At 39.3% G+C, this 24,000-nt stretch overlaps 1 protein-coding gene across 2 annotated transcripts in view; it reads left to right on the top strand.

Annotated features, from left to right (window-relative positions):
* LOC115214056 (autophagy-related protein 13) overlaps window positions 1-24,000 on the top strand; it is a 64,225-nt gene that overhangs the window by 4,755 nt on the left and 35,470 nt on the right. Inside the window, exons 3-4 of one of the 2 annotated variants that reach the window (XM_029783097.2) lie at window positions 9,906-10,128; window positions 14,865-15,439. In XM_029783097.2, the coding sequence (XP_029638957.1) occupies window positions 9,973-10,128; window positions 14,865-15,439 (731 nt within the window). In that variant the 5' untranslated portion in view covers window positions 9,906-9,972. Of the gene's footprint in view, window positions 1-9,468; window positions 10,129-14,864; window positions 15,440-24,000 lie in introns of those variants that run through there. The other variant, XM_036504456.1, reaches the window with a different exon arrangement.

Below are 24,000 nucleotides of genomic sequence, written 5' to 3'. Positions count from 1 at the left end.
TGGGTCGGGCTACCCTTAGGGTGTCGGGAACTAACAGAACAAAACACTTGCTTCGTGGAAGTTCCTGCTCCGAAGAGTTCTGCTGCGGTTCGCTTACACCGTAGCGAATTTCCATTTAGATATAAAACTTGCTAACGATGGAGTCTCATCGACTTGCTAAAAATAGCAATTAAACCTCCCTCAATTACACACCAGTTTTTGTTTTATTGTTGTTGTTGTTGTTTTAAAGGACACGTTGACTAATACTCAAATTTTATCTTTTACTTGTTTCAGTCACTGATTTGCGGCCATGCTGGGGCACCGCTTTCAAGGGGTTTTAGTAGAACAAATTGACCCCAGTTCTTATCGTTTTTGGTCTTCTTGTTGAACTGCTAAGTACGAGGGCGTAAACAAACCAGCATCGATTGTAAAGTGTTGGTGATGGTGGTGGTGGTGGTGAAAACGCAAATACACACACACACACATACATATGCACGCGCGCGCTCTCTCAGACATACACATATACAACGGGCTTCAACACAGTTTCCGTATACCAAATCCACTTACAAGGCATTGGTCGGCCCGGGGCTATACTAGAAGACATTTGCCCAAGGTGTCACGTAGTGGGACTGAACCCAAAATTGCGTGGCTGCAAAGCGAACTTCTTAACCACAGCCATACTGAAAAAGAAATATGAAAAGGAAAAAGGGCCGACCTGTAGCCAAACGACAGCAGCGAGATGCGGAGGAATTTGAACGTAAAGAGGGGGAAGAAATGCCGCTAAACATTTTGTCCGACGCACCAACGATTCTGCCAGCTCACCGCCTTGATAAATGATAAGACGGCGAGCTGGCGGAATAGTTTGTATGCCGGACAAAATGCTTAGCGGCGTTTCGTCCGACTTTATGTTCTGAGTTCAAATAGCGTAGAGATCGACTTTGCCTGTCATCCTTTCGACGTCGATAGTGTTAGGGTTAGGAAGTACCAGCTGTGCACTGGGATCAATGTAACCGACTTGGACCCATCCCCGAAATTGCTGGCCTGGTGTCAAAATGGGAAATGAATAATTATGTTAGTGATGAAAAGAATGGCGCTCCTTGGGTTTATGACATCAGTTTAATTTCCATCTTGCATTTGATGATATGCATTCGATATGAGAACCTTTAACCAACCAATCAATCAACCTTCCTTCCTTCATTCCTCCCTTCCTTCCTTTCTTTCTTTTTCTCTTTCTTTCTTTCTTTCTTTCTTTCTTTCTTTCTTTCTATCAAACAAGCAAACAAACCAACGCCGGATTGTTTGCTCATTTCATGAGACTCCAACGTGAAGTAAAATTATGTTGTGAGTTCTTTCGAATTTAGTGCCGTGCTTGATTCCTTAAATATTGGATTACAGCTGTTCCGTCGCCGAATTTTCTGTTTCATTTCACCAAACAAGAAATAACAACAACACATAACACAAGCGAAATGACTTCAGAGGAAATACACCAACAACAACAACTGTAAATATAACACAAAATGCAAGAAATTAGTATCAACAACATTTTTTTACTCAACGATGAAGACTCATAAAACGGACAAGACAAGTTTCTTTCTTTTTTTTATTTAAAAATAATAAAATAAACAAACAAACAAATCTTAATTTCCTGGAAACAATAGATCGTTTGAGAAAAGTGGAACCAAAAATGAGAAGATATTTAAAATAATTTACGGTCTTGATAAAAGATTTATATAATAAAATTATTTTGCTTTCACGAAAGCCAGTGTAATGTAAAGTCAAAGATCGCAAAAATATATGAATAATCACTAAGTAACAGTAGAAGATTGCATATTCTTAGAATGTTTTAATCAACAGGAAGGCGCCTGCTGAGTTTTGAACCATCACTCTCAGATTTTCCCAGATCAAGACCACGACTTATAATATCGCCATAAAAAAAAAGCATTAATGCCTTCGCATAATTGGCTTGACCAATCATCATGGATGACATGTTATTCTCGATGCGACGAACTTCAAAAGAAGTGTGCAAGTTTTCCCTCGAGCGAACTATTTAGCTCGATCGAAGGTTCTGTAAAATTTGGCTTACACTTATAAAAAGTTGACAAATTCAACTCCAGATTCGAGCCACTCAACCGTCCAGACATTACTATATCACTTTGCAAAGTGAGTCGGTTTCTCACTCTCTTTCACTTTGGTTTATTTAAGATGCGTAAATCGTGTTCAACAAAAAGCATTGACCTTTAATTGTAGTCTCGAATAACATATATTGGTTACATACAGTAGCTCCAGCTTTTTTCGACTAGTCTCATTTTCAGTAGCATTAAACTACTTTCCTATTATCTAGCTTGTGGAATACAGAAGATTCCTTACTAACCATTATGTTCCTTGTTTCATGAACGTTGTTCCATTAAATCAAAGATATATATGTACACATGTAAAGAATAAAGTGCTTTGAATGGCACCAACAATGCACTATAATAACAACAATGGACTCTTGTAATTCAACCATCCATAGTCTGATATAATATTTCGGAATACAAAAATTCCTTCTTGAGATATCTCTAGGAAATGATAGAGTCGCTGCTATAATCGGTTTTCTTTACACAATCTCTATGGGACCGTTGTAGACAAAATAAATATCGGAGCTATTTTCGTCCTCATCTTCCTCCTTGTTCTACAAACGCTTACGTCATTAACCTAAATGCTGTCATCCCTGATCTTATGAATTGCAGACCCAACGAGTTCACGTCCCAACATCTAAAAAATAATGGAAGCAATCATAAAAAAACCCCTCCTTACTATTATCAATAGTTTTCTTGTCTTCCTATACATCACCTTGCATGTTCTCCATTAATCCAGACCCACTGGAAACCAATTGTAGCAGTGACTCGATCAATTCCTAGGGATATCTGAAGAAGAAATTTTTATATTCCGCAATATTGTTATATCAGACTATGGATGATTGAATTGCAACAGTTATTATTGTCCATTGTTGTTATTATGGTGCATTGTTGTGCAATTCAAAACACTTTATTCTTTACAAACAATGCACAATGCTTCAAGCGAACTACAATACTCTCGTACACATGTAAATATAAACGATATGGGTTAACAAAATATATATATAAAAGCTCAAATTAATATCAATGTGGTCATTCTTGTCTACTCACGCAGCCTATTGAACATTGTGAACAACCAACGAAGAATTTATGACTAAACATCGCCTTAAAACACTTGACAAGGCTTGTGAAACCTAACAAGGGCGTGTCGGAACAATGTCATTGCTTTTGTTAAAATTCTCGACCGTGAGAGAATATTGTTGTATGATGTGAAAAAGCAGCTGGTTTCCAGTGGATCTGGATTAATGGAGAGCATGCAAGGTGATGAATAGGAAGACAAGAAAACTATTGATAATAGTAAGGAGGAGATTTTTATGATTGCTTCCATCATCCTTTAGATGTTGAGACGTGAACGCGTTGGGTCTGCTGTCCATAAGATCAGGGATGACAGCTTTTAGGTTAATGATGTAAGCTTTTAGAGTTTGATATGTTGTTGTTGTTAAGCAATAAGACGTGTAAGGGTGATTAGGTGATGGTCTAGGGAGGGCTTAGGGGCGGGAGACCCCAGACCTTGGGAAAAAGAAAACTGTGGTCGTCTTGTTGTAGTCGAGGGCTTTTCGTTGACGCCCGACACCACTGGGAGGTGGCCCTCGAAGTCGCTGGAAATGGAGATCTCCAGGTCCAAATTCTTGAACGGCTAATGTTACTGTTGTAGAACAAGGAGGTAGATGAGGACGAAAATAGCTCCGATATATTTATTTTGTTTACAACGGTCCCATGGAGATTGTGTAAAGAATACAATAAAAAGACTTCTGTGCTAAAGACAACGCTTACTGTGTGTCGTTGTAATTATGTGAAAACGTTTGGTTGAAGTGTGTGTGTATGTGTGTGTGTGTGTGTGTGTGTGTGTGTGTGCGTGCGTGTGTGTGCGCTAGTGTAAATAAGTTTTGCTTTGCTGATAGCGATTTCTTGATAAAAGGCAAACTAAAGTGGGCGAGCTGGGGTTGGCGATGGTGTTTGCTGTAGTTGACTGGTTGTGGTGACCACAGCCAAGTGTCACCACCGATGTGTGTTTCTCTTTCGAATGTTAAGCACGAACTGACTAAACGACATGTCTCCATCTATTTACTAAACAGTCATTACAAAGATGAGTCATGAACGGAAGATCAAGAGGGGTCAAACTGACGCAATTGACTGGTGGCTTAACTCTGAATTACTAAACTCGTCTGTCGTTAAGCTTAAACTTAAAGTAACAACAAACACAAACCGGCAGAAGTGCCAAGAGTTCGGGTTTTGATTATTGACCAGACTTCTTATTAAAAGAGTTTCTCTTTTGGGAGATAGGTCACACTGTCGATCGTGTCCATAAATTGGGATCGATATCGCGTATCTATACTAAGATGGTTTATGCTTTGCTACATTTAGAGAAGTGCGATCGTCGGGAAGCTGGCTTGGAAGTTCCTTGCTTCAAAGTTACGGGGGAAAAAAACGCCATCAGGTCCGATAGGTTTGTTGGGATCGTCTTCCAATTCTACAAAGTTTATTAGTTATGTGACAGTTCCCCATTTCTTTACATTTTTATTGAACTGCAGGGATTGTGCAATAGAGGATTGACAAGGCAGCGCTCCATATGTCCAGCTTCTTCCCATTTAAAGGTGGTTGGGTCGGTCTTGTAGCCCCCGTCTGACCAAAACAACTTTTGATCGTCCCGTTTTCAGGCTTTTCCTTACAGAGCTGGAATTTGGATACTTCCCGTGATTATTACATTTGACGGATATTTGTCCTCATCTTGTTTGTTATTAACACAACGTTTCGGCTGATATACCCTCCAGCCTTCATCAGGTGTCTTGGGGAAATTTCGAAACTGGGTTCTCATTCCTAAGGTATCTTTCGATGTTGTTGTTGTTATTATTATTCAGGTCACTGCCTGGAATCGAACTCGGAATCTTGGGGTTAGTAGCCCGCGCTCTTAACCACTACGCCATATGCCCGTGAGCATATGGCGTTAACAACAAACAAGATGAGGACAAATATCCGTCAAATGTAAATAATGCAACTAAAGTGCAGAAGCGTTCAAAAATCAGGCAGAGACGTTCTTTGTGATGTTCTTCGGACGAATAAACGACCAAAACGATAATCGAGGTGGACAGAGAGAAATGGTAAGGCATGTAACGTTATCAATGAATCGCCGGAACTGCAATTCAAAGTTCGAAGGACATCCGTAAAACTCAAAAGGTCCGAAGCATGTCCTAATCGATGTTTTGAGTAGGTTGTCGGGTTCGATGAGAATTTGATTGTGAACTCAGACAAACATAATTTCGGAGTTCAGCGGACCATGAAAGTTCTTGTAAATGAGGCATCGGATAAATGTGGGAAATTGTTAAACATTTGATGATCGCTAAGAGTCGCCATGGAGCTTTTAGGGAGCATATGAAAGGTAAGAGGGAGTTGTCATTCGTTCTACCCGTGGGCAGAAGATGTCTCCAATAATCCCGATGTTGAGTATCCTCGCCTGCATCTGTCCAGATGATGCTAAGCTGCTTCAGGCTTTCTTTGAAGATGGCATCTCATCTCCTGTCTTCTTCTCTTTCTTCGTCCCTTAGGTTCTATCTCTTGCATTGTTGCCGAGGGTATTCCGTTCGGAAAACATGACCTGCAAGTCTCACTCTTCTTTCCGCAACAGTTTCCTACAGACTGCGCAGACGGGCCCTTCTCAAGATTTCAGTGTTTATGGTTCTGTCCCTGTAGGTAATCTTGGACATTCTGCGTCGACCCCTTTGATGGAATACAATTAACCACCGAGTGATTTTGGCAGTCATTTTCTATGTTGTTACAAAACAGACAAATAATGCCGAATTGGGATCCCCGAATTGCAGCATGTGATTGAATTCTTGACCGGAAATTTCCAAAAAAAATCAGCAGTCATCTAGGTTTAACAGACACCAGTGGTCGATGGGTTTCAATATGGCGAATAACTGTGTTACCGTTTTGTTATTAAATACAAGACGGACGATGTCCGAGTAATTGGCAAAGAAATCGATTTGAAGTTGACTTAAAAAAACAAAAATGAAGCTACCAGACGATGTCCGACTGCGGACACTCCGTTCAGTAAGGCTGGCTGTAGAATCAATAAGACAAGAGACGTCTGCGGAAAGACTGAAATGATGCAGAAATTCAGAGCCATAGGTTGGAGCTGCCAATTTACTGGTAATGAAAACTCATTGAAAAACTCATCGAAGCCGAAGACCAGGTGAGGTAAATGGCAATAGGAGAATGGTTAACTGCCCTGCTTGGGTGATGTTCTCGGTATGAAGATTCCAAATTGGGTTTTAGTCTCATTTTCAAGTGTTGAGGAAACAGAAATGCAATTACTTGAAGAATTAACTCCTTTTAATTTTGGTACGAAGCCAGCAGTTTTGAGGGGACGGGTAAAATCGATCACATCGACCCCAGTACGTAACTGCTACTTATTTAATCGACCCCAGAACGTAACTGCTACTTATTTAATCGACCCCGAAAGGATGAAAGGCAAAATCGGCCCCGGCGGAATTTGAACTCGGAATGTAGCGACGGACGAAATGCCGCGAAGTATTGTTGTCCGGTGTGCTAACGATTCTTCTAAGCTCGCCGCCTTTAACAAAAAATAATGGAATTGACAATCAACAAAGAGTTGAAGCTCATATTTATGAACGTCTGCCATGATTTCTGGTTGCAGCATCAAATTTCAAATCTTTATCATGGTTTTATAGGACACCGTGAAAAAAAAAAAAAAACGAAATTGCAATTCCATCGCCATATTTAGTTTAAAATGAATTTAATGGTATCAATGGCCTCAGGACGAACAAGGGAAAAGTTTGCTACAGTTAGTGGCACGGGACGATTTAAAGATGTCGAGTGAGGCGCAAAGCAGCGGTGAACTGGCAGAATCGTTAGCAACGCCGGGCAAAATGCTTGACGGCGTTTCGTTTGTTCTTGCGTTCAAATTCTGCTGAGGTCGACTTTGCCTTTCAACGTTTCGGGGTCAATGAAACAAGTACCAGCGAAGCACTGGAGTTGATGTCATTGACTTAACCCCTCCCCCGAACCTTGTGCTAAAATTTGCAATCAATTTTGAGTCAGACGAAGAACAATTAGTTTTATTATATTAAGCCCATCCTTTACATTAATTAATCAAGTCATTTTGTACAATTATATTTTGGCGCATTTTTGTTTTGTAGTCATTCATTGCAAAAAAGAAGTAAAAAAAAATCTCTCGGTTGTCGCTTGTGTGTTCTCATGACTGTCCGTCATTTCAGCAGTTAACCACACGAGAAACAATTCTCTCAATGAATGTACGAACTGCAGGGAGAAAAACTAATGAAAAATTAATTCATTTTCTTATTTCACACAGAAGTTCACGGTCGCCTTTATAGTATTTCTGAGAAAACTTTCGGAATTCTCCCAGAACTAATATATTATCAACTTGAAGAAGTTTAAAAGTGACAGAGCGTATATATACATGTAGGACTCATATTTCAAGTTTGATTAAATATAGTTGTACAAAATACTTTTATGAAATTATATTTTTGGCGACAATAAACCCGAAACAATTTATCATCAAAATCTGATTTTCAAATTCTTAAAGGGACATGACTATGATGGAAAGAAGGTATTTGCGGTCGTGGAGTCGGGAGGAGGGCGATTGGTTAAGGGCAAAGGTCAGCAAAGGTATAAATGAGTGCAATGAACAAGAATATAATGGAAAAAAATTCGGGCTATTTGGGGGTGAAGTCGACGGGGAGGGATTAATAGCGGAGAGAGAGAGAGAGTGAGGGGTGGCAATAGAGGTGGTTCGGAGGAGAGAGACAGTGATGAATGGCAGAACAGTAGGGAGAAGTCAATCAGCTTTCTGTGTAAATAAATCTGTGGAAGGGCGAGTGGACAAAGGTGCTATCAGCGCAGGTGATGGCAGAGGTGAGAGATGGAAGGTTACGAATGATAAAGAGACAGGTGGGAGTAAGAGGTAGATAGGAGGACGGTAACAAATGTAGGAATGATAGGGTACAATTATTGCAGCTTATAGTGTATTAGGGTAGATATGACCGTGGCTGGTTGGCCTCCCGAAGCACCCCATGTTGCCAACAAGCAAACTCTCCTTCGTCGCACGTTTTGTTTTGTCTATCTCTTTCGCAAACACACAAATACGCAAAATATTATTGGTAAACACAAAAGCAGGCCAGATATAAATACACACCTATTCTCCAATCATTTTACGGTCTAGTTAGAAATCAATATTATGAGTGACATTCGAAAAGTGGAATTTCAGCGGGATTACGGCACGTGAATGATTTCGAAACGCTCAGGTTATTTTGAAATAAAGAAGCAAATCAGTTACACAGAAAGAAGTGGAATGTCGATTGATTTATTTATTATATTGTCTCTTCCCACTGTCCTGTCGCCCGACATGCTAGCAATAGCAGCCAAATCTCGCTTAAAATATACTCTAATATCTTAAAAAGGAAGGACTCTACCCGAAAAAAAAAAAGGGGAAAAAAACAAGTAAAAGAAAAAAGATCGTTGAACCTTGAATACCCTTGATCGTAGGACTGCTCACTTAGAGCTGACCAGGGGCTAAACCACTCCTGAGAACAACTCCTTCAATTATTATCAACCGCAGCCACGATGTACACGAAGGTCGGTTAACTATGTAATAAATATCCCAGAAAACCCGAAGCGAAAAAAAAAACTTCCAGTGTGATAAAATATATTTCCCATCTGAATTATCATTCGGTTTGATTTTATCGTTAAAGGTATTTGGGGATTGCATTCGGCCCTTAATCCTCTGAGTTGAAATTCTGCCAAGGTCAACTTTGCCGTTCATAGAACGGTAAAGTCAGGTACCAGTAAAATATTTTTCTTTCTACCAAAGGTATAAGGCTTGGAATTTAGGGTGAGGGGGTTAGTCGGTTACATCGACCCCGATGTTGAACAGGTTCTATTTCATCGACCCCGAAAGGAGGAAACGTAAAGTCGACCTCGGCGGAATTTGAGCTCAGAACGTAAAGCCAGACAAACGAGCCAAATATTGAATTCGATTTAATACTTGTATAAAGCGTCCAAGACATGACTGGAATTATAAGACAAGGCGAGGACGAAGACTACTGAATAATTAAATGAATTTCAACAGGATATTACACACTTTCTTTATTAATTTGATTCATTCTCCACCAATCGGAAGTGTTTGAATTGACGGAAGTTGAAAAGGTCTCCCCCTCTCTCTCTCTCTCCCCGTCTCTTTCACTCTTTCTCTCTCTCCCGTCACTTTCTCTCTCTCCCGTCACTTTCTCCCTCACCCGTCACTTTCTCTCTCTCTCTCTCTCTCCCCCGTCACTTTCTCTCTCTCTCTCTCTCCCCCGTCACTTTCTCTCTCTCTCTCTTTCCAGGAATTCTGGGTATTCCATCTCCATCCCAAACACTGCGACTTGTTTTAAATATTATGGACTTGGGACAAAGTCAGGTCTTCTAATTAATTGGATTACCAACTTGGGACACAGTAAGGCTAATTACAATTGAATTATGGACTTAATTACAAAGTAAGGTTTATACTAATTACGCTGAGAATATCATGGAATCCCTGGACTTTGGTTCCATCTTCCTCTCATAATTGCCACGTCTTGTTTACTTCCACCTGTGTTATTTGGAATAAGATTGGTGGTGCTTTCGATAAGACAAGTTTTTATTGGGGATAAAACTTGTATTCAGGCAGGATGATGGAATAATTCCATTATTTCTGTTGGAACCAATTGTCTTATGCAATGAAGAATAAGTTATGAGGTTTAATTTTGTCTGTAAATTGGCTCTTTTTGTAAACCTTTCTCCTCCTAACACTCGCTCTGTTGAATGAGACGGAACCACTAACTGTGACCAGTATTAAACATTTAATGCCAAATTGGTAAACATGTACGGAATAAACAACCAAAATATTAGCAGTTCGGAGTCTAAAGACTTGGAGAAATTCCTGCGGAGTTTTTCAATAATTGCAGTGCAGGCCATTGTCCAGTCTCGGTTGGGGGAAAGGATCCAAACTAAAAATTCTTCACCTTCACAATATTGGGTATGTAAAAACCATTTGATAATTCTTCTCACATGTTTCTTGTTATATAATCATTTGTTTTATGTCTCTCTCCAGCCTTGTGGACCTTTTAATCTTTCTACTTCATGTTTATCAAGTTTGTTTTGTAAAAGAATCCTTATAACAACAAGTGCCTCTTGTACAGTTCTCTGGTGATTGTTGTCCACATTTGTTCGTTTTGCGATCAACTTCTAAAAAGCTTGTCTTCGTAAAGATTCCATTCTAAAAACGGAATGTTTAAACTTATTGATAAATTATTTCCATTTATTCTTCTGCCCCGTCAATGATTCATTAGCAGAGTTTTGTATGAAACAATTTTCCATTTAATGTGCATCTGCCAAGTTTCCATAATCGTATTTTAAATGTCTTTTTGTTTTAAATATAGTTTAACTGTTAAATAATTTAATCATAATTGCTCGACACTGATATAAGCGAACAAGGGAGCCACTCCCTAATCGCTTGCCTTACTAGAAACAACAAATAAATCTTTTTAATGACACTCCTATATAAAACAAAAAGTAAACGGGTACATTGAATGGAGATCGGGGTGTAGTATGTTTGGAAAGAAATAAATGAAAAGAAATAAAAAGACTTGGTAGTCACGACAGGACTGTCTTTCACCATGACTACTGCAAAACGACTGACTTGAAGCCAAATAACAACACTAATTCCCAGCTGAACAACATCTTTTCAAGCCTTCATCTGGCAGACATTCTTCACTTGACCTAGTTTTTAATTACTGGAGACGGCGACGTGTCATGTTCTTATCTCATTTCACGATAATAAAACTTAGTTTTCAGATTAGTTTGGCTAAACTAGATTCATTATATCGAGGAGGTCCGTCTCTATTTCCTGGTTGTGTCTTTTAAGGTACTCCACCAGTTTGCATCGACTTTTGTTGAAATACATTGAATCGATGCAAAAACGACGAGCATCTGTCTTGTGTTGTTGTTTTGCCAGAGGAAAGGCAAAAAATTTGTGACTGTCACGAATATCTTTTAAAAGGCAGAGTGTATATGTATGTACGATTGCATTATCCGATGTGGTTTTTCCCTCAAGACAGTAGGGTATACGAATTAAGGGAGATTTAGCTGCTATTTCCTGCAGAGAGAACGTCCTCGTACAAGTTGCTCTTATTGGCGCCTCAAGTCATATTTATTTCAACTAGATCGATACTTTTAATCATGTCTGGGATATAAATTCTAATTCTTTTTGCAACTAATCTTCTCTCTCCATCTATTCTTATTCCTACACCCTTTCTGCTCACTTCACTTCTTATGTCTGATGTTGTTTATTAGATCATTTCTAAATTATTTCAGTTATTTATTCCAGGGAGGGACCAAAACACAGACCCTCCCCCCTTTCTTGTGGATCTCGATCTTCACCAAGATTTCTCAACCCTTTCCACCCATTCTGGATGTTATTCCAGACTAAACTTTTGATGCTTTTTCATTTCCACTTCAGTGTTCAAAATGTAAATCTAGTTTTTCTATTGTAAGTCCACAATCCCTTTAGTAAAACCGTTCGCCTATTTAAATGGACCCTATTTCTTATAGTTGTGTTGCAAGTTATTTGCAATTTTCCCAACATGCTTTTACCGTAGTTTCTTTAATAATAACAATACAAGTTAGTGTGATCACGGTCGGGTTTGTCTTAATATCTAGCTTCAATAAAAGCATTTAGTTGCAAGCCTTTACGTTCCGATTTCAAATCGTGTCGACGCTGGTTTTACTTTTCGTCCTTCCCAGGGTTGATAAATTACCAGTTTTCTGAGAAACTGGTGTCGATTTAATCCAACACTAACCCATCCTCCGAATTCTAGGCTTTGTGCTTATGTTACAAATCAATAATAGCAACTGTAAAGATCGATGTGTGCACGTAAAGCGAGTGCATTTTCTTTTAATGTCTCGACAACCTGCCCAGTGTTGAGTATAAAGTGCGATGGGAGATAAAGAGAGGAAGATGGAGATGGATGGAACGAGAAATTATTGGGGAAAGCTGAATTCAATATGTTGTAATTAATTAATATATATTAATTGCCATAGAAGTGCACCACAATTATATTGTACTATAACGATGATAATTAAACTAAATTAACAGCATGCAATCGTATATATTTTAATAATATTTTAATAATTTTAATAAATATATTACTATAAGTATTTTAATAATAAAGCTTAATTACAATTATGTTAAATTAGTAAATACAAACGTGTCTTGAAGCACACACACACACACACACACGTACGTGCTTATATATGTATGGCTCTACTGATTATTAAAGCCATGTACAAATCGTGTGACTTGTTCTGGTGAAAATCTGTTTATAAGCTTAGTTCTGCCTTCAAATGTAGTTGTAACGCCTCACAAGATCCTGTCAAACATGTGGCTGAATTTATTGACTATTTTGAGATGTTGATGGTGCTCGGACTTCGGAGAGAGAGAAATAAAATAAATCTCCAAAGTCAGGCTTAGAAACGTCTGCAGCATTTTATTTCATTTTCTGGTGCCAGGCTTTTTACCTTTAGATAAGGTGCAATTACTACTCTTCGGTGCAATTTAATGGGGTTAAGATGGTCTTGTTTATATGCATTGGAAGAAGTTGACAAACAGAATGGTTCGTTTTACTAGCATTTCACTATTCTCTTTCTTCAGAGAAGAATCAAGTGTCCATTAAAAATCTTCTATAATGTAAACTCTGAAGAATTCTCTCTACTTTTCGTACATATAAGAAGATGTACGAAACATCTTAACCCATATTAACCCACTGTCCTCGTTTGAGGACAGTTGTACTTGGTTTATTTACTGCAATGAAGGTTAACTGGTCGCAAAATAAGTGCTTGTGTTCATTTAACCATTGTATTTGGTTTATTTACTGCAATAAAAGTTAACTGGACGCTTCCGTATGTTCGTTATCCTTATTTAGGTAACTGTCTTCGAAATTTCGACAGAAATCATAAAATTAAAAACCTGGGTTAAAATGGGTTAATACTTTCACATAATACTTTACAATAATTTTTATCAGATGTGCAATGCTATAAAATTGAAGGGATATAAGTCGACTCTTTCCCTGTTAATGATATTTCACCCTTTAGCATTTAAATTTCTGACAAACGTAATGTTTATTTATCCACATTATTTTGAATTAATCATGCATTATCTCATAGCTTTGGGATTTTGATGGTATGATTGTTTATTATTGGAATGGCATTGTAGGGTTGGTGTGAGAAGCCCAACATGGCCAGTTTCAATACTGAAGGCTTAAGTGTGTATTAAAATACATGTGACAACTTCAAAAAAGGGAGAAAAAATCTTTGTAAAATCTACCAATGTTGTTAAACACCTTTCTCAAGAGAATCTGTCATAGAATTGTTTTTTTATTTGATCTTCGTCATTTCACGTCCCTGTTCCAATGCTAGCATGAATTGGCTGGTTTGACAGGATCCAATGGACCCAAGGATTGCATCATGCTCCAATGGCATGGTTTCTATACCTGGATCAGTGACAGCTCGTGTATAGGCACTGCTGAACTGCAGCACCCCCTATTTCCACTCAATATTATTGATAACATTCAATATAATGAGTCCTTTTTTTTCTTTAATTCTTTCTTTATCCGTGTACATTATATAATCCTTAAACTTAATGTCAGTAGCCATGCCCTAGTTTATGAAGAAAATGCAAAAATCCTTGTATAGAACTGTGCGCTTCACAGTTCCAGCGATGCAGTGTTTGGCTGTTGTGTGCATGCTCACATGTCCAAGATAGAAAGCTTCACACTAGGGAGAGAGAGCACTGTTGTTCACGTGTGTTGTGCTTAAAAACATGTTCATATTTTCGAATGTGATAAAGTGTAGAATTCGATTATTATCCTGCTTCCAGCAACAGTGTTGCTGCTAGGATTTGAAAAATAGGGCCAATTTTTACCCCCTTATTTTGTGATTTAGGGTTTTTTTTTGAAAAACAAGGGGGAATTCGCAGTGGTGTTCAGTGAACAAATTAAACACACTCCCCGACAGTGGCTAAAACGTGAACCAATCAAGTTTATGTATAAATTTTCTTTTTACATGTTTCTTTTAAAATATTAAAATATTAAAATAACGACTAAGAATTTTCCGAAGCTGCAACCCCACTAGTTTTATCTACGACCCACCACTAACCTAAATGCTCTTTTTAATGCCACCCACTTTATAGCTGGGTGCTTATTTTTGTGGCAGCAGCACTAATAAGGTCACTGTGTAAATTGCAAGGCTATGAACCCCAAGGGGGAGTGAATTTATGCAAGGGGATGAGGAGTATAGTGGGATAAAGTATGAGAGAAAAGGGGCCAGAGCAGAGAAGGATTTGTACTGTAGAGGAGGAGCTTCCATGACTACTCAGAGTTTGGAAGAGAGGGTGGGTGTGAGTGGAAAGCTCTAAAAAATGGTGGTGATGAGTTGGTCAGGGTGGAATTTTAAGGTACATGGTAGGTGAGAATGAGTGGGAGCAGAGGGAGTAGGAGTGAGTGAGAAAGGAGAGCAACAGAATAAAAATGATGATGCTGTAAAGAAAAGAATGAAAGAGAGATGATACGCTGTTGGGTAGATTATAGGAATGGATGAGGATGAAGAATTAGTTGGAAGGAAATGTTGCTATTTTCCTGTTTCCTATTTTAAAGAATCTGTTACTTTATAACTTTTTGGCAATGCCTAACAATGCTTCACCATTCTTGTCTCTTTCAGTTTTCTCCCACTTTGAAAGATGTGCCAGAATTGAATCGACACGCTCGAAGTTTTACAACTGGTTATCAACCTCTCTCGGGACAAACTGTGTGTGTTGAAATTTCTCTTAAAACCACCGAAGGGGATTCTATGGTTTTGGAAACATGGCACATGGGTCTGAAGATGTCCAGTGACAATAAAGAGAACCAGGATCGGGAAAACAGAGTACCACATGTCCTTTATTCAAAGATGTGTCTAGCCTTGCGGTCGTTAATCTACACTTCCCGAATCACTCCTGGTTACACATTATCTCGAAAGCAAGGCCCTGATAATTACATTATATGTTACAAGATATACTATGGCACACCTCAGTTGCATGAACTGGGACCAGATCATCAAAGGTTAAAAGCAGGACGATTTCCAACGTCAATGGGGATTATGTCCATTATTGTTGATTATCGAACAAATATGCAGATTTCTCAGCATAAAACCACAAAACAGATTGCTATTGAAATGAAAGATGACCATTACAAAGCTGAAACTGGGAGTCCTCGTAAAAGCACAGCTCCTCGGCCGTGCCATCCGGGGCACAGAAGGTAAAGACTGTTTGATTTTTACTGATATCAAATTTAGATTTAAATCTATGTTTATTTAACTTCGTGTTCTGTTGGATTAAACTGGAAAAGAATGAATTAACATGGGTCTTACCAATGTGGTTGATCTCAAGATGTTGATCCCTGCAGAGGAGGTGCTAAAGGCCTGAGCTGACTGGTCATTTGCTGTGCAGGAGAAGACCTCTCTGTTATAGTGAAAGTGAGGTCCTAAAAACATAAGGTACTGCCCCAGTACCTTATTTGCTCCTGTCAAAGCTTTTTCCATCTCTCAACTTCCTAAAATCTTTCTCACCTCTCTTCTAGTAACAGTTTTTATAATCATTTGAGAGCTGAATGTTTACAGGTTTCATTCCCTTTCGTGCTACCAGTTACCCCCTTCTCTTCTCCCTGGAACTATTTCCTTTTAAAATCCTACCCTCCTCTCACTCTATTCTGTCCTGATCACACCTTTCTCTTCCTCCAGGGATCACTCCCTCTCCCTCAAGTTACATCTTTGGATTGCCATACCTCATTTTAGCACTTCTTTATATCTACTATCATCCTTGACACCCCCACTTACTACAGCCACCCCCTACATACCTCTAACTTTCATTTCTGTCACTCCCCCCCCCCTGTCTCCCTTTTTCTATGATCTGTCTACAAGTTTTATTATACTACTGCTTTCCTTCTAATACTGCTGCTTATTACAGGGTGCACAAGATATTGAGGACAGATTTGTGTTTATAAAAAAACAGATACATAATAACAGATAATAACTCTATTTATAAAAAAATATTATGAGGATAAAAATGAACCTTCTTTTCTAGAATGTTATTCGGTAAAGCCACTTTCAGCTTCAGCTCAGATCAAGTGGTCCTGGTTCATTTTGGACATTATTCTGACTATGGCAGCTTTCATAGAATCTTTGGTTTTATGGGCGTGTTCATTGACCTTTCTCTGAACAACACTCCGCATGTAATTATAGTCGAATGGTTTGAGGTCTGGGGAATCAGGAGGCCAAATGTTTGGGGTTATGTGATCATGAAAATTTTCAGCCATCCATTCCTGTGTTACTAGAGCCATGTGTGATAGTGCAGAGTCTTACTGAAACACATATGGCCTTCCACTGCATACACTGTCTATTCAAGGTTTAACAATTGTTTCCAGGATCTCAAAGTAGGCGGCAGAGTTAACTGTAAGGCCTTGTGGAAAGAAGTAAGGGGGCATCACATGTCCTTCATTGCTGACAAACCCTAAAACCATGGCAGTTGCAGGATATTTTGTATGCATAACACTTGGAACTTCAGAAGAGTCTGCATATAACCATGTGTCATTTCTTCTGTTAACTTTTTGATCTTGGTCGAAGTTTTTCTTGCTTGAGAAAAACCAAATCAAATCTTCTTTTGCTGGATTTTTCAGTTTGTTTAAGATCCTTTTAGATCTGATGTAGCGATTTTCTTTTGCTTTTTCTTACATAAATTGACCTTTCCTCATCATATAAGACTTTATCTGATGTCTTCGTAGACAAGATTTCTGACTGTTCCTTCTGACACATGGAGATCTTTTGCAATTGACCTCATGGACTTTCTGGGATTGTAATCAATGGTCTGTTGAACTTGCTGGGATAAATTGAGGTGTTCTGATGAGTGTTTAGAATGCTTTGATACTGGTGATATGTTTCCATCTTTAGTCTCTAACATCTTACAAACTTTGTAAACGAAAGATCTGGCAACTTTTAAAAACCGAGATATTTCCAAATCGCTATGCTCAGCCTTTATAACCACAATAACAGCATACCTCTTCGTTTCTTGAGTAAGCTGAGGGTCTGCCATTATTATTTTCTGAAACAAATATTATACAGAGTTAGCAAAAAATGCAGCAATGACCCCAAAAAAGGGTATGTCCTCAAATACCTTACTGACACCCTGTACCTCCTCCTTCCTGAGACCCGTCCCATTTCTTTCACCTTCCCTCTCACCATCAATCATCCTTCTCCATCCATCTTCATCATTCTACCACCATCAGCAACCAGCCATCAGTTGCTTTCTTCTCTCTCCCTTATGGCTTATCCACCCACCCCTCCCATTCCTCTCTCTCCGTCTTCTTTCTTGTGTCTTGACATGTTCCAGCATCTCATCAACAACATCTCTACCTTCTTTCCAGCTACTCCCACCTACCCTTATATATATTTCTTTATTACCCACAAGGGGCTAAACACAGAGGGGACAAACAAGGACAGACAAACGGATTAAGTCGATTACATCGACCTCACTGCGTAACTGGTACTTAATTTTATCGACCTCTAAAGGATGAAAGGCAAAGTCGACCTCGGCGGAATTTGAACTCAGAACGTAACGGCAGACGAAATACGGCTACGCATTTCGCCCAACGTGCTAACGATTCTGCCAGCTCGCCGCCTTGCAGAACCTACCCTTATATAATGTGAGGCAGCCATGTTTCTCCTTTATAATAAGACTCCTGTGTGTCCCCTCCCCCATAATACTTGCCATAAAGCCACCTCTCCCTCACCCCCCCCCCCCTCCACTCAGTCTAGTGTCCTTTTGTGTTGTCTTGTGAGTTTCTTGTTGACCTCAATAGTGTTGGTGCCATGAAAAATGTACCCAGCAAATGTTGTAAAGTGGTTGGCATTAGGAAGGGCATCCAACTGTAGATACCATGTGAAAACAGACGATGGAGCTTGACACAGCCCTGCAGCTCTTTGGGTCCTGTTGACCAATCCAACCCATGCCAGCATGGAAAGCAGACACCAAATGAGGATGATGTTAAGCCACCTTGTTTGTATTTGAAATGATGATGATGTTTGTACATGGTGTTTCACAATTTATGTCAACAAAGGCGCAGGAGTGGCTGTGTGGTAAGTAGCTTGCTAACCAACCACATGGTTCCGGGTTCAGTCCCACTGCGTGGCATCTTGGGAAAGTGTCTTCTGCTATAGCCCTGGGCCGACCAATGCCTTGTGAGTGGATTTGGTAGACGGAAACTGAAAGAAGCCTGTCGTATATATGTATATATATATATATATATATATATATAAGTGTGTGTGTATATGTTTGTGCTTGACAACTGATGCTGGTGTGTTTACGTCCCCGTCACTTAGCGGTTCGGCAAAAAGAGACCGATAGAATAAGTACTGGGCTTACAAAGAATAAGTCCCGGGGTCGATTTGCTCGACTAAAGGCGGTGCTCCAGCATGGCTGCAGTCAAATGACTGAAACAAGTAAAAGAGTAAATATATTTTTGCATATGGATCTGACTGTCTTTGTTTGAGGGTTGCCATCTGCATGAAAAAACAATAGTTCAGTTAGTTAGTTAAATTTTTGGCTCAAAAAGCAAAAAGCAAAGCCATGATGTAGGGGGACATGGAGTTATGTACAGGGTAGTGTTCATGTAAAGAGTTCAGGCCACTTGTGGTCAAGGGAGACTTTGAACCGAGCGGTCGTCGGCATCTTCACCATCTCGTCCAGCAGCTTATTCCACGGATCCGCAACCCGGATGGAGAAAGCCCCTCTCCTTCGATAGTATTAACATATTTAATGCAGGCAGCATAGAAAAGGTCAGTTGCTAACGACCATGGTGGGTGGTAGGAAGAGAACAACATTGATGTTATTTTGAATTGGTTTGTAAGTATGGAAGTCACATGTGGACATATTTGGACTCTGATTTTTAGATGACCTCCACAAAGCAGGAGAACAATCTCGTAAATAGTCATTACAGTTAAGTGCAACTAATTAGTGTCAAGAACTAGAATAATTTTTTGAATAAATTACACAAGAGAAGGCACAGATCTGCTTAAGATTCTAGCTTCCCAAACATGTGGTCCTGGGTTCAGTCCCACTGCATGGCACCTTGGGCAAGTATCTTCTACTTTAGCCCCAGGTTGACCAAAGCATTTTGTGAGCGGATTTGTTAATTGGAAACTGAAAGAAGCCTGTCGTGTGTGTGTATATATTTAAGTAGTGGGGCCTGATACATCTGACCAAAGTTTCTTCAAAGCTTTGAAGAAACTTTGGTCAGATGTATCAGGCCCCAGTACTTATTTTTTTAAGCCAGGTGCTTATTCTATCAGTCTCTTTTGACAAACCACTAAGTTACAGCAATATAAACGCACCAACAACAGTTGTCAAATGATGGTGGAGGACAAACAAAAAGATGTACACACAAGCACGTGGCACATAAAAAGCACCAACCGATTGTGGCCATTTGCCAGCCTCCCCTGGCACCTGTGCTGGTGGCACATAAAAAGCATCAACCGATTGTGGCCGTTACCGGCCTTCCCTGGCACCTGTGCTGGTGGCACGTAAAAAGCACCCACTACACTCGCGGAGTGGTTGGCGTTAGGAAGGGCATCCAGCTGTAGAAACATTGTCAGATCAGACTGGAGCCTGGTGCAGCCCTGGCTTCCCAGACCCTGGTCGAACCGTCCAATCCATGCTAGCATGGAAAATCGATGCTAAATGATGATGATGATACACACACACACACACGATGGGTTTCTATCAGTTTCCATCAATGAAATCCACTCACAAAGTTTTGGTCAGCCTGAGGTTATAGTAGCAAACACTCGCTCAAGGTACCACGCAGCAGGACTGAACCCGGCACCATGTGGTTGTGAAATAAGCTTCTTACTATGCAGCCACGCCTTATTGCTTGGTTATTTTTAGTTGTTTTTTTTTTCTTTCTATATTTATGACTTCAGATATCTTAACACGGACTTAATTTTGTATTTTTTGTTTGTTTGTTTCTTGTTGGTCTGGTTTGTAACGGTAAATTTATTTCAGAATTACAGGTTGATAAATTTCTTGTGTCACTAAATAAAACTTATGCCTTTGTTTTATGTTCCATTTATAACATTCTCCGCAACAATTCATTTCTGATGAGCATTCTTAGTCATTACAATCTATGATGTGTCTTGTGGTTGAGAAGTTCCCAAACACACGGTTCTGGATTTAGTTCCACTGCGTGACACTTTGGGCAAATGTCTTCTACTGTAGCCTTGGGCTCACCAAAACCTTGTCAGTGGCTTTGTTAGACAGAAACTGAAAGAAGCCTGTTATAAATATGTTACAACCCACATTATGATATACATGCATATATATATATATATATATATATATATATATATATGTATATATATGTATATATATACACATATATATACACATACATACACATATCACATCACAACACACCACCCACACATACACACGTCCAGACCACCAGCCCTCTTTCACACACACATACATACTCTCCTATATACACACGCACCTTTGTGTTGGGGTACCTTCGTTTTGGAAGTCACTTGACCCTGTTATCTCCCCTACTGTCCCTCTAGCGTCTGACCACTGTCCAAAGTCAGGATGCCATGATAGATCGTTAGCTCCTACACACATTTTTTTTCTCTCCTTCTTTCTGTGTTTTTTTTCTCTGTGTATCTTTCTGTCGAAGAGCGTAGGCTCGAAACATAAAAGACTTTACTATTTCTATTCCTGAGTGCCATACTAATACATTTGTTTGTTTGTACTCCACCTGCCTTTGTCTTTTGTTTATTTTCATAAACCTTCCTGTTATATATATATATATATATTTATATATACATACATATTAATATAATTCTCTCCTTGATAATAAACTACAGCTTTTTCTGTAGAATATTTTGCTTGACAATGTGTGTGTGTGTGGGGGATGCGGGACCTCATTTGTATGTTTTGAATTCGTCGGTCCTGGTCATGGATATAGTTTGTCTGATGTTACTTGAGTCAGGTAGGTATGTTCAGTTTTTTCAGTGCTCTCAAATTTAAAATCCTGAAATACTGAGCTGAAGAGGAAAATGATTAGAATGGAAATGTGATTCTTGCATTTTCCATATCTATCTAATTCCGAAACGTGTCCACAGTTAATCAAATGCCGAGTGAATTTCGTTGTTTTTCCTCTCTGCCTACGTGAATTGTTTTTGAGTATATACTGTCTGGGATGGGAGTTGTTTCTTACAGTAGAAGAAATAGCTAGGTTCTTTGGCTGCTATTTCTAAAGTTCGGTGTGTGGTGAAGCAAATTTTTTGCCTAACCCTAATTATAATTATAGTCATAATTATAATAAATATTGTGTATATATATATATATATATATATATATATATATATACATACACATACATATGCACGCCACTTTGTAAAGTGGATGGCGTTAGGAAGAGCATCCGGCTGTAGAAACCATGCCAAAGCAGGCTGGAACCTGGTGCAGCTCTCTGGCTTACCATTTCCAGTCAAACTGTCTAACCCATCATGTCAGCATGGAAAGCGGATGCTATATGATGACGATGATATATATATAAATAGATGCAGAAATGGCTGTGGTAAGCTTGGTTCCCAACCACATGGTTCCAGGTTCAGTCTTACTGCATAGTACCTTGGACAATTGTCCTCTACTATAGCCTCGGGATGACCAGAGCCTTGTGAGTAGATTTGGTAGATGGAAACTGAAAGAAGCCTGTTATATATATATATGTATTTGTGTGTCTGTGTGAGTTCCCCCACCATTGCTTGACAACTGATGCTGGTGTGTTTACATCCTCATAACTTAGTGGTTCAGCAAATGAGACTGGCAGCAGTCAAATGACAAACATTTAAAAGAATATATATGTATCATCATCATCATCGTTTAACGTCCGTTTTCCGTGCTAGCATGGGTTGGACGGTTCGACCGGGGCCCGGGAAGCCAGGAGGCTGCACCAAGCTCCAGTCTGATCTGGCAGTGTTTCTACAGCTGGATGCCCTTCCTAACGCTAACCACTCTGAGTATAGTGGGTGCTTTTTACGTGCCACTGGCACAGGTGCCAGGGGAGGCTGGTGATGGCCACGATCGGTTGGTGCTTTTTACGTGCCACCGGCACGGAAGCCAGTCAAGGCGGCGCTGGCATCGACCACGTACGGATGGTGCTTTTTACAGGTGCCAGGGGAGGCTGGCAACGGCCACAATCGGTTGGTGGTTTTTATGTGCCACCGACACAGAAGCCAGTGAAGGCGGCGCAGGCATCGGCCACTGCACACCTATTGCAGCCATGATTGTCTGCAGTTTCTTCCATTGTTTTGTTAATAGTGAAAACAATAACAACTAATCAGGTGCTAATTTCTTTGAGAAGAGTGATAATCTATATTTGTTGTGGTAGGTTGTAGTTTGTGTATGTATATATATATAATATATATATATATATATATATATATATATATATATATATGTGTGTGTGTGTGTGTACATATACATAGACAAACTTGGGGTTAGACTGACTATGCAGCTGTGTATGGTTTGATATGATAGGATGTGCGATATCAGTATAAAATGATGAAGACAGTGTGTGGGAGTTGAGATATTATATACGTAGATATTAGGAAGGTTTATGAAAAGAGAGATAGTAAGGAATCCTATTTAGAAAATTATTTGTTGTTAAAGATGGGGTAAATCTTTAAAATTGCTTAGAATGGACAGGATCCCCATTAGTGTTTCAATATGTGCTTTGCTTCTCCATTGCTCAGTCAGTTTAGAAGCTACCATATAAAACTGGAAGTCCTGAGTATGGGCTCAGTGCTCAAATCATTAAACTTAGTAGTGAACTTGATTAGATGGAGAGCCTTCAATGCTCATTAATTTCTGAACATTACTGTCTCGGGTTTTTGGACTCTTCAGGCTGGTTATTCAGTTTCCATGATGTATAAGGGGCTGAGACCCCCCCCCCCCTCACTCGAACAGGGCACCAGTCCCTTGCATGGTTCCTCCTTTACAGCCGTGTGGACTGAAGCAATGTGAATGAAGTGCTTTGTTCAAGAACACAAAGCAGCACCTGGTCCAGGAATCAAAATCCGGATTTTGCAATTGTGAGTGCAACACTCTAACCCCTAGGCTAGGCCCCTTCACTTTCATATTGACTTCTGATTCTACTCCCTGGTTTGGCACACTGGGACTCAGATTTCATAAGGTATCTCATAATTGTTAGAGTCAAAGAAAATAAAGTTAAAATCTTGAAAGTAGATTAATATTTATTTATTTAATAATAATAATAATTATTATTATTAGTGCTTGAAGGCAGTGGTCTGCTGGAATTGCTTAGAACAGCAGAAAGAATGTTTTTTTTAGTATTTCTTCTGACTTTTCATATTCTGAGTTCAAATTCCACTGAGGTCAACTTTGCTTTTCATCCTTTGAAGGTCAATAAAATAAAGTACCAGTCAAATACAGGGGTTGATGTAATCAGTGCCCCCTCCTCCACTCCTTTCAAGATTAGAAAGAATTATTATTAGCACTTGTTCATTTCAAAAGCTGTCTTTTAAGTTCCTGCTACCATATTCTAGGAACCAATCTCCAAACTTTCTACGAGTCCCTTTACTGGAGAAATCAGATATATCCACTCAAACATTTAATCGCCCTTAACTGCAGAAAGCAGTTTTTAGATAGGAATCTATTTGTTGAAGAATGTCGTGTTTGGAACTATTTTCTATTGAAATATTTTAAGTTTGCTGAGGCAGCGTGACTTGCAGAAGATGCCATTTCTAT

This window comes from Octopus sinensis, linkage group LG7 (genome assembly GCF_006345805.1).
Source record: "Octopus sinensis linkage group LG7, ASM634580v1, whole genome shotgun sequence".
NCBI classification, from domain to species: Eukaryota; Metazoa; Mollusca; class Cephalopoda; order Octopoda; family Octopodidae; genus Octopus; species Octopus sinensis.
This window is presented reverse-complemented; position numbering and strand designations above follow the sequence as displayed.